The sequence below is a fragment of the Mustela erminea genome, chromosome 15 (genome assembly GCF_009829155.1).
Source record: "Mustela erminea isolate mMusErm1 chromosome 15, mMusErm1.Pri, whole genome shotgun sequence".
NCBI lineage: Eukaryota > Metazoa > Chordata > Mammalia > Carnivora > Mustelidae > Mustela > Mustela erminea.
Window position 1 is genome coordinate 85986546 of NC_045628.1, and position 12311 is coordinate 85998856.

Consider the following 12311-nt stretch of genomic DNA (forward strand, 5'->3'; position numbering starts at 1 on the left):
AGTTCTCAGTGGGTCCTTCTTTCAACGTCATAGCATCACAGTTTCAACACCCCTGGGAGGAATGAAAGTTTCAGGCTGCTCTGACTCACATCAGACCTACATTGATTATTCTCGGAGGCTGCCATGTGTTCCCTGCCATGTCTGTGGCTCTGTCCCAGCATGGGATGACTGCTGCCCATACTCTGCCCTCCAGTAGGAACTCAGGCTCCTGGTAGGGGAGTTAGTGTCTGACCATGGATGGTGCGGCTGACACTTTTGCCCCTTGCTCTCCATCTCCTGGGACTTGTGGAGGAAATGGGTCCTTCCTACCCAGCTGTCTCCCCTGAGTGCCCAGCTTGGCCCTGTCCTCCAGATGCTGGCCTCCAATGGGCGCTGGCCTTGGCCTGGCCTGCAGAGGGAGCATTGACATTGAGTGGGGAACATGCTTTCTATATGGCTCTGAGGAATGGCCCAGGGAGTTGGTAGCTTCAGAACATCACGTGAATCATGAGAGACTATGGACTTTGAAAAACAACCTGAGGGTTTTGAAGGGGCGGGGGGGTGGGAGGTTGGGAGAGCCAGGTGGTTGATATTAAGGAGGGAATGTATTGCATGGAGCACGGGGTGTGGTGCAACAACAATGAATACTGTTATGCTGAAAAGAAATAAAAAAAAAAAAAGACAAAAAAAGAAAAAGAGAAAAAAAATAGAGCATCACAGAAAAGTAGCTGAGAGACTCTGTCACAGAAATCTGTTTCCTCAAACCGTTTACCAGGGACTCAGTCCTGTCTCTGGTTAACAGCCTCAGAACTGGGCAAAATGGAGGCAGTGAGGAGTTTGTCCCTGGTGTTTCTTTCTCTTGCTTCTTTTTTTTTTTTTTCTTTCTCTTGCTTCTAAAACTTGTACAACATCCATATGTGTGGACTTCAGGGTGTTTTGGGGTGGTACAGAGTAATGAGACAAATGTGAGTTTGGGACCTCATGCTGTGTGACCCAAGCCACTTAGTTGACCTCTGAAGCTCAGAGAGGATTATGAGCCGCAGGTCCTTTACACTTTATGTTGAACAATGTGGGCTGCCTTTGAACTTCCTGCACAGGTCCTGGTTTTCCCAGCTAAGCACAGACACCCAAACCTGAGGGCCTAATGGGGCCTCTGAGTGTGGCTTTCCTGATGTTCACCCCCATCAGGGCCTGGACATGCTACTAGCTGTAATATGCATCATGAGGTCAGTGTCTTTTAGCCTTTGGATGAGCACCTAATTAGCAAAGTCAGCAAATCACTCTTTCCATTGAGCAAGTAGCAGACAGAATTCAGAACTGACCTTCTGAGGAGAAGCTGGTGTTGGAGTGGGATGTCTCCTTCTTGCGTTTGAAGCTCCCAGCTGGGCATGGAATGGCTACAGTACCATCTTGGCAGATGTGGCCTGTAAGGGGAAGCCTCAGGGGTAGAGCAAGCTGAAAGAGGGCAGGCCTCTGGGGGGTGCTGCAGCCCACAGCCCTGGGGTAGCATCATTGCCAGGGAGAAGATCAGATCAGTAAACTCTCTGCTCTATGCTTTTCTAAAAAGCTGCTTCCTTTGCTTAAAGGTTTCTCCCTGCTCTCCTTGACTGACTGACTGAACCTCTTCTCCTTCTGGGCCTGACCCCTATGTCTACTCCTCCAAGAAGGCTCCCAGACCCATTGCCAAGCAGACTGCCAGTGGTGCTTCTCTCTGAGTTTCAACAGCCCTTTGATTCAGCACTCTCCACATTACAGTTTAGAGGGTTCCTGTGTCTGTCTCTCTCCTAACAGTGAGCTCCAGGGGCCTGGGCATTGGCCGGTGGCCGGCATGTGTAGGTGCTTAAGAAGAGTGCGTGAGGCAGAACATGGCTGTGTAGCGGGCTGGTGGGACCTCCATGTTGGCCTTGATCCTCTTCCCACTGTCACCCTGTTAGCCTTCTTGTCACTGCAGTGCAACCTTTGGTCCCCTTCCAAGGCAGTCAGACACTTCACCAAGGTTCTTGACTGCCTCTAGTCCTGCCAAGTACTTCCCCAGGGTGTTTCACTGCTCAAAACCTGTCTAGCATGGATCCATGTGGACTCCAGGGCATTTTGGGGTGGTACAGAGTAATGAGACAAATGTGAGTTTGCACTGTGACCTCACACTATGTGACCCAAGCCACCAGGGTCAGCTCAGAGAAGCTCAGAGGAGATTAAGGCTAAAGGGCAAAGCCATCTCTGCTCCCTGGGAGGAGCTCTGTTGCTTAAGTCTCCTGTGCATACTGTGGGCTTCCCCACAGCTCTGATTCTGTCCCACAATATAAATCAAAGATCGTGGATGGGAGAGGATGGGTGACTTTGAGGTGGGGACAATATCCTTGCAGAAGAGAAGGGATGGAGACAAGCCACTCCTGCTCATGCAGATGTCATCAATCATAGTGTCAGCTCTGCTCCCCCACTGCCTTCTGGTGTGGGGATTCTCCCTCCATTCCTCTTCCACTGCTGCCCTTTGGCCAGTATCCTGGCAATGCAGACTTCATTTTCCACTCAAACAAAATTAAGGAAGGAACTCTTTACTGCTGAAAAAAACATTTTTTTACATAGTCTTAAAATTAACAAAAATATAAAAATGATGAATGCTTTAAGATGCTCCTTTCCTGGTCCTCAGAACCCCACATGTCTTGTGGTCTTGTGCATGCTGCTTATGGGAGTAGAGGGCACCTTGGAGTCAACTCCTGGTTTCCTCTCTTCTGGCGACCCCACCCTGAGGAGGCCTGGTTGTTAGGACCCTGGCATTCTCTGATTTCCCTTATTTCACAGTACCTTCTTTTATTCAGGGCCCCTATATCTCTCGTGTTTTCTGTCACTTCAAACCATCTTTGCACAGTGATGGCATCATCTGTGCATACCTGCGTGGGATAGGATTCCCTGAGCATCCTCTCTTGAGAGAGTACTTATTTCAAACCTGAGAGTCCTTTCCATAAGACGGAAGGATTGCAGGATTCACAGCAGTGGGGAGGGTGGGTAGCTGGGCAAGAGGACCTCTCTATCTCTTTCCACCTGACATTTATGTGTTCCGGAATGAAGTATGGCTCTACCCAGGCCCCTTCCCAGCCTGTTTCTCTCTGTCTTTCCTGCTCCAACTTATAAGAATATGGGCAGTAATGGGGCTTATGGAACACTCAGAAGCTGGGGAAGAAGGAAGAACAGGGGACTGCATGTGCATGTGCCTAGCCAGAGAAGGTTCCTTACCAATGAGCAGCAGAGCATGCTGAGAGAGCTCTTGTCTCTGAGATGAGGCACCTAATGGCCTATTATCCACTCTTGTAGTCACAGGGTTCCCAGCTTTCATGTGAGGAACAATTTGGCCCTGACTATAGCAGGTACCATTTGAACTTTTTACATATGACTTTACCTAGTAGGTATATTTAGTCATAATTATTATCAACTCCATTTTAGAAATCAGGAAATAGAGGTTTAAGGAAAATTTAAATAAATGTTGCAGAGTCACACAAATGACTATAAAAAGTTCCAATAGCTTTCAAAAGGTTGAAATATTAGAAAACATATTTTTTGACCACAATGGAGTTAAAATAGAAATCAGTAAGACATCTAAAAAGTCCCAAATATTTGGAAATTAAACAGCACACTTCTAAATAATCCACTATTGAAAAAATATCAGAAGGGAATTAGAAAACTTTTTAACTTTAATGGTAATAAAAACCCCACATCATAAAATTTGTGAGCTATAGCTAAAGCAATGCATAGATTTAGATTTTTAGTTTTGAATGCCTATATACTAAATGCTTATATTCGAAAACAAGAAAGGTGTAAAATCAATGACCTGTTTTCATCTTAGGAAGCAAGTAAAAGGAAGGATATGGTAATAGCAGTAATCAGTGAAATATAAAAATAAAGAAAATCAATAAAAACAAAAGCTAGTTATTTGGAAAGGTAAATAAAATTGATAAAGCTCTAACTAGACCAATCCAGAAAAAAAGAAAGAACACAAAGTACCGATATCAGGAATGAAAGAGAATCACCACAGATGATATGCCAAAAGAATAGTAAGAGCAACTTTATGACAATAAGTTTTACAACTTAAACAGATAAATTCCTTGGAAGACTTAAATTACCAAATCGTCACAAGAAGAAACAAAAATTCTGAATAGCCTTAAATTTATTAAATTTTTGAATTTGTAATTAAAGACTTCCCACCAAGAAAACTCTAGGCCTGTGGCTTTACTGGCTTCTGTATAACTCTTATGAAATAACTCACACCAAATCTACATAAAGTCTTTCATAAAATTGAGGCATGGGACTACTTTCTAATTAATTTTGTGGGACCAGTATTACTTTGATATCAAAACCAGATAAAGGGGAGGAGTCAAGATGGCAGAGAAGTAGCAGGCTAAGACTACATCAGTAGCAGGAGATCAGCTAGATAGTTTATCTAACCATTGCAAACACCTACAAAAATCCAACAGGAAATTGAAGAGAAGAAGAGCAACAACTCTAGAAACAGAAAATCGATCACTTTCTTAAAGGTAGGACACGAGGAGAAGTGAATCCAAAGTGACGGGAAGATAGACCGCGGGGGGGGGGGGGGGGTCGCGGCTCCCAGCAAGCCACGGAGCAACAGAGCACAAAATCAGGACTTTTAAAAGTCTGCTCCATGGAGGGACATCGCTCCAGAGGCTAAACCGGGGGGAGCCCACGTGGGGTCAGCATAACCCCAGGTCCCGTGGGGTCACAGAAGGGCCAGGGATGTCTGAGTGTCACAGAGCTCACAGGTATTAGAGCGGGGAAGCCGGCTACAGCGACAAAGCCAAGGAGTGAGCTCTCAGCTCAGTGTTACCTTGAACCAGTCGCAGGCTGGGTGAGCTTGGACTGCAGCTGGAGGCCACGGAGACGGAAGAAACCAGGCGCTTTTCTCCAAGTGAGAGGGATTGAGAGCTTTGCTCCAAGCGTGACCAGAGGCCAGGTAGATGGGGGCGGTTGGCGCTTTTCTCTGAGGGTGCACTGAGGAGTGGGACCCTGAGCTCTCAGCTCCTCCAGGCGGGAGATTGGGAGGCTGCTATCTTCATTCCCATCCTCCGGAACTCTAGAGAAAGCACTCAGGGAACAAAAGCTCCCAAAGCAAACCTGAGTGGATTAAGCAGCCTGACCCCTGGTAAGGGCGGTGCAATTCTGCCTGGGGCAAAGACACTTGAGAATCACTACAACAGGCCCCTCCCCCAGAAGATCAACAAGAAACCCAGCCAAGACCAACTTCACTCACCAAGGAAAACAGCGCATTCCAGAGGAGGAGAAAGCAAATCTTGTCTGGACAAAATGACAAGGCGGAAAAACTCACCACAAAAAAAAAAAAAAAAAAAAAAAAAAAAAAAAAAAAAAGAATAAGAGGCAGTACCAAAGGCCAGGGACCTAATCAATACAGACATTGATAATATGTCAGATCTAGAGTTTAGAATGACAATTCACAAGGTTCTAGCCGGGCTCGAAAAAGTCAGAGAAGATATAAGAGAAACCCTCTCCGGAGAGATAAAAGCCCTTTCTGGAGAAATAAAAGAACTAAAATCTAACCAAGTTGAAATTAAAAAAGCTATTAATGAGGTACAATAAAAAATGGAAGCTCTTACTCCTCTGATAAATGAGGCAGAAGAAAGAATTAGTGACATAGAAGACCAACTGACAGAGAATAAAGAAGCTGAGCAAAAGAGAGACCAACAAATACTGGACCACGAGGAGAGAATTTGAGAGATAAGTGACACCATAAGATGACACAACATTAGAATAATTGGGATTCCAGAAGAAGAAGAAAGGAGCAGAAGGTATATTGGAGAGAATTATTATAGAGAATTTCCCTAATATGGCAAAAGGAAACAAACATCAAAATCCAGGAGATGGTAAGAACACTCCTCAAAATCAATAAAAATAGGTTCACTCCTCGTCACTTGGTAGTAAAATTTACAAGTCTTAGTGACAAAGAGAAAATCCTGAAAGCAGCCCAGGAAAAGAAGTCTGTAACATACAAGGGTAAAAACATTAGATTGGCAGCAGACCTATCCACAGAGACCTGGCAGGCCAGAAAGAACTGGCATGATATATTCAGAGCACTAAATGAGAAAAACATGCAGCCAAGAACACTATATCCAGCTAGGCTATCATTGAAAATAGAAGGAGAGATTAAAAGCTTCCAGGACAAACAAAAACTGAAAGAATTTGCAAACACCAAACCAGCTCTACAGGAAATATTGAAAGGGGTCCTCTAAGCAAAGAGAGAGCCTATAAGTGGTAGATCAGAAAGGAACATAAACAATATACAGTAACAGTCACCTTACAGGCAATACAATGGCACTAAATTCATATCTCTCAATAGTTACCCTGAATGTTAATGGGCTAAATGCCCCAATCAAAAGACACAGAGTATCAGAATGGATAAAAAAACAAAACCCATCAATATGCTGCCTACAAGAAACTCATTTTAGACCTGAAGACTCCTCCAGATTTAAAGTGAGGGGGTGGAAAACAATGTACCATGCTAATGGACATCAGAAGAAAGCTGGGGTGACAATCCTTATATCAGATCAATTAGATTTTAAGCCAAAGACTATACTAAGAGATGAGGAAGGACACTATATCAGACTCAAAGGGTCTGTCCAACAAGAAGACCTAACAATTTCAAATATCTATGCCCCTAACATGAGAGCAGCCAACTATATAAACCAATTAATAACAAAATCAAATAAATACATAGACAATAATAAAAGAATACAATAATAGTAGGGGACTTTAATACTCCGCTCACAGATCATCTAAGCAAAAGATCAACAAGGAAATAAAGGCCTTAAATGACACACTGGACCAGATGGACATCAAAGTTATATTCAGAACATTCCATCCCAAAGCAACAGAATATACATTCTTCTCTAGTGCACATGGAACATTGTCCAGAATAGATCACATCCTCGGTTCTAAATCAGGACTCAACCGGTATCAAAAGATTGGGATCATTCCCTGCATATTTTCAGACCACAATGCTCTGAAGCTAGAACTCAACCACAAGAGGAAATTTGGAAAGAACCCAAATACATGGAGACTAAACAGCATCCTTCTAAAGAATGAATGGGTCAACCGGGAAATTAAAGAAGAATTGAAAAAAATCATGGAAACAAATGATAATGAAAATACAACGGTTCAAAATCTGTGGGACACAACAAAGGCAGTGTTGAGAGGAAAATATATAGCAGTACAAGCCTTTCTCAAGAAACAAGAAAGGTCTCAGGTACACAACCTAACCCTACACCTAAAGGAGCTGGAGAAAGAACAAGAAAGAAACCCTAAACCCAGCAGGAGAAGAGAAATTATAAAGATCAGAGCAGAGATCAATGAAATAGAAATTAAACAATAGAACAAATCAATGAAACTAGGAGCTGGTTCTTTGAAAGAATTAATAAGATTGACAAACCCCTGGCCAGACTTATCAAAAAGAAAAGAGAAAGGACCCAAATAAATAAAATCATGAATGAAAGAGGAGAGATTACAACCAACACCAAAGAAATAAAACAATTATAAGAACATACTATGAGCAACTCTATGCCAACAAATTTGACAATCTGGAAGAAATGGATACATTTCTAGAAACATATAAACTACCACAACTGAACCAGGAGGAAATAGAAAACCCGAACAGACCCGTAACCAGTAAGGAGATTGAAACAGTCATCAAAAATCTCCAAACAAACAAAAGTCCAGGGCCAGACAGCTTCCCAGGGGAATTCTACCAAACACTTAAAGAAGAATTAATTCCTATTCTCCTGGAACTGTTCCAAAAAAATAGAAATGGAAAGAAAACTGCCAGACTCATTTTATGAGGCCAGCATCACCTTGATCCCAAAACCAGACAAGGATCCCATCAAAAAAGAGAACTACAGACCAATATCCTTGATGAACACAGTTGCAAAAATTCTCACCAAAATACTGGCCAATAGGATCCAACAGTACATTAAAAGGATTATTCACCACGACCAAGTGGGATTTATTCCAGGGCTTCAAGGTTGATTCAACATCTTCAAATCAATCAATGTGATACAATACATTAATAAAAGAAAGAATAAGAACCATATGATACTCTCAATAGATGCTGAAAAATCATTTGACAAAGTGCAGCGTCCCTTCCTGATTAAAACTCTTCAAAATGTAGGGACAGAGGGTACATACCTCAATATTATCAAAGCCATCTATGAAAAACCCACTGCAAATATCATTCTCAATGGAGAAAAACTGAAAGCTTTTCCACTAAGGTCAGGAACATGGCATGGATGTCCGTTATCACCACTGCTATTCAACATAATACTAGAAGTCCTAGCCTCAGCAATCAGACAACAAAAGGAAATTAAAGGCATCCAAATCGGCAAAGAAGAAGTCAAACTATCACTCTTTGCAGATGATATGATACTATATGTGGAAAACCCAAAAGCCTCCACTCCAAAACTGATAGAACTTGTACAGGAATTCAGCAAAGTGTCAGGATATAAAGTCAATGCACAGAAATCAGTTGCATTTCTCCTCACCAACAACAAGACAGAAGAAAGAGAAATTAAGGAGTCAGTCCCATTTACAATTGCACCCAAAACCATAAGATACCTAGGAATAAACCTAACCAAAGAGGCAAAGAATCTATACTCAGAAAACTATAAAGTACTCATGAAAGAAATTGAGGAAGACACAAAGAAATGGAAAAATGTTCCATGCTCATGGATTGGAAGAACAAATATTGTGAAAATGTCTATTCTACCTAAAGCAATCTACACATTTAATGCAATCCCTATCAAAATCCCATCCATTATTTTCAAAGAAATAGACCAAACCATCCTAAAATTTATATGGAGCCAGAAAAGACCTCAAATAGCCAAAGGAATATTGAAAAAGAAAGCCAAAGTTGGTGCCATCACAATTCCAGACTTCAAGCTCTATTACAAAGCTGTCATCATCAAGACAGCATGGTACTGGCACAAAAACAGACACATAGATCTCTATTCTGGAACAGAATAGAGAGCCCAGAAATAGACCCTCAACTCTATGGTCAACTAATCTTCGACAAAGCAGGAAGGAATGTCCAATGGAAAAAAGACAGCCTCTTCAACAAATGGAGCTGGGAAAATTGGACAGCCACATGCAGAAAAATTAAATTTCTTACACCACACATGAAAATAGACTCAAAATGGATAAAGGACCTCAATTTGAGAAAGGAATCCATCAAAATCCTTGAGGAGAACACAGGCAGCAACCTCTTTGACATCAACCACAGCAACTTCTTCCTAGGAACATTGTCAAAGACAACAGAAGCAAGGGCAAAAATGAACTATTGAGATTTCATCAAGATCAAAAGCTTTTGCACAGCAAAGGAAACAATTAACAAAACCAAAAGACATCTGACAGAATGGGAGAAGATATTTGCAAATGACCATATCAGATAAAGGGCTAGTATCCAAAATCTATAAAGAGCTTAGCAAACGCAACACCCAAAAACCGAATAATCCAATCAAGAAAGGGGCAGAGGACATGAACAGACATTTCTGCAAAGAAGACATCCAGATGGCCAACAGACACATGAAAAAATGCTCCACATCACTCGGTATCAGAGAAGTACAAATCAAAACCACAATGAGAGACCACCTCACACCCGTCAGAATGGCTAAAATTAACAAGTCAAGAAATGACAGATGCTGGCAAGGATGTGGAGAGAGGGGAACCCTCTTACACTGTTGGTGTGAATGCAAGCTGGTGCAGCCACTCTGGAAAACAGTGTGGAGGTTTCTAAAAAAACTGAAAATAGAGCTACCCTATGACCCAGTGATTGCACTACTGGGTATATATCCTAAAGATACAAACGTGATGCTCTGAAGGGGCAGGTGCACCCGAATGTTTATAGCAGCAATGTCCACAATAGCCAAACTATGGAAAGAACCTAGATGTCCATCAAAAGATGAATGGATAAAGAAGAGGTGGTATATATACACAATAGAATACTATGCAGCCATCAAAAGAAATGAAATCTTGCCATTCGCGACAATGTGGATGGAACTAGAGGGTATTATGCTTAGCGAAATAAATCAGTCAGAGAAAGACAACTATCATATGATCTCCCTGATATGAGGAAGTGGAGATGCAATGTGGGGGGGTTGGGGAGTAGGAAAAGAAAAAATGAAAGAAGATGGGATTGGGAGGGAGACAAACCATAAAAGACTCAATCTCAAAAAATCTCCCCCCAGGGTTGCTGGGGGGAGGGGGGACAGGAGAGGGTGGTGGGGATATGGACATTGGGGAGGTTATGTGCTATTATGAGTGCTGTGAAATGTGTAAACCTGGCGATCCACAGACCTGTACCCCTGGGGATAAAAATACATTATATGTTTATTAAAAATAAATAAATAAATAAATAAATTTTAAAAAACAGATGAAAAAATCAGAAAACTCTAGACTAATATCTTTCATGAACATAGATGTAAAAATTGTTACAAAAATACTAGCAAATCAAATTCAATGATATGTAGAATGGATAAAATATCACAACCACGTGGAGTTTATCACAAGAATGCAAGATTGGTTTAACATACAAAAAACAATGCTACTTATCATTTTATCAGAACAAAGAAGTAAACAATATGCTCACCTCAATGCAGAAAAAGGAGAAAATTATATACCCATCTATGATAACAACTCTCAGCAAGCCAGAAATAGAAGAGAATTTCCTCAACCCAAATAAAAGCATTTATAAAAAAAAATTAGAGAAAAAAATAGAGCTAATATCATATGTAACAGTAAAAGTCTGAAAACTTCCCTTAAGATCTAAAATAAAGCAAGGATGTCCACCTGGGTGGCTCAGTTGGTTAAGCAGCTGCCTCCGGCTCGGGTCATGATCCCAGCGTCCTGGGATCGAGTCCCACATTGGGCTCCTTGCTCACTGGTGAGCCTGCTTCTCCCTCTGCCTCTGCCTGCCACTCTGTCTGCCTGTGCTCACTCTCTCTGACAAATAAATAAATAAAATCTTTTAAAAAAATAAAATTAAATAAAGCAAGGATGTCCAATTCTATTGAAAGCTAGTACTAGAATCCATAGACAGCCTAACAAGGCAAGAAAAAGTAATAAAAAGGCACATGGACTGAAAAAATAGAAGTTAAAAAGTCTTTTTTCACAGATGACATATTGCACAAAAAGAAAATACTATGAAATCTACACACAAAAGATAGTAACACAAAAGTTACTCTCACAAATAAATGAAGCAGGTAAGATTGAGGGATGCAAAGTCAGTATAAAAAGTCAGGGTCAAAGATGTATTGGTATACTCATGTTCATAGCATTATTCACAGTAGATAAAACGTGGAAGCAACTCAAATGTTCATCAACAGATGAATGAAAAGTCAAAATGTGGTTTATATGCACAATAAAATATTATACGGCCTTTAAAAAGAAGGAGATTGTGACATATGGTATACCATGGATGAACTTTGAGAATATTATGTTAAGTGAAATAAACCAGTCAAAAAAATACCCAAATAGTGTATGATTCTACTTACCTGATACTTACAATAATTAAAATCATAGAGGCAGAAAGTAGAATGGTGGTTGCCAAGGGCTAGGGGTACAGGAGAATAAAGATTATTGTTTCATGAGTATAGAGCTTCAGTTTTACAAAATGAAAAGAGCTGGCAGATGGATGATGGTGATAGATGGACAACATTATGAATGTATTTAATACCACTGAGTTGTATACTTAAAACGGTTAAGATGTTAAGTTTTGTTATGTGTATTTCACTATGATGAGATACTACCTCACACCGGTCAGAATGGCTAAAATTAACAACTCTGGAAACAACAGGTGTTGGTGAGGATATGGAGAAAGGAGAACCCTCTTGCACTGTTGATGGGAATGCAAACTGGTGCAGCCACTCTGGAAAACAGTATGGAGTTTCCTCAAAAAGTTAAAAATAGAACTACCTTTATGACCCAGCAATTCTAGTACTATGTATTTAGCCAAAGGATACAAAAATGCAGATTCAATGGGTCCATGAACCTTGATGTTTATAGCAGCATATCAACAATAGCCAAACTATGGAGAGAGCCCAGATATCCATTGACTGATGAATGGATAAAGAAGATGTGGTATGTATATATATGTACACACACACACACACACACACACACACACGAATATTACTTGAAATCTTGCCATTTGCAATGACATGGATGTAGCTAAGTGAAATGAGTCAGTCAGAGAAGGACAAATGCCATCTCACTCATATGTGAGAAATGGGGGGGGGGGGAGGTAAACAAGCCATAAGTGACTC

General features: G+C 41.1%; 1 protein-coding gene across 3 annotated transcripts in view; it reads right to left on the minus strand.

Moving 5' to 3' along the window:
* The window catches only part of LOC116573922 (SCO-spondin-like), a 182532-nt gene that overhangs the window by 90363 nt on the left and 79858 nt on the right, over positions 1-12311 (minus strand). For all 3 annotated transcript variants that reach the window (XM_032314335.1, XM_032314332.1, XM_032314333.1), the window contains one exon: positions 1302-1403. In XM_032314335.1, coding sequence (XP_032170226.1) covers positions 1302-1403 — 102 coding nt within the window. The remainder of the gene's footprint in view (positions 1-1301; positions 1404-12311) is intronic.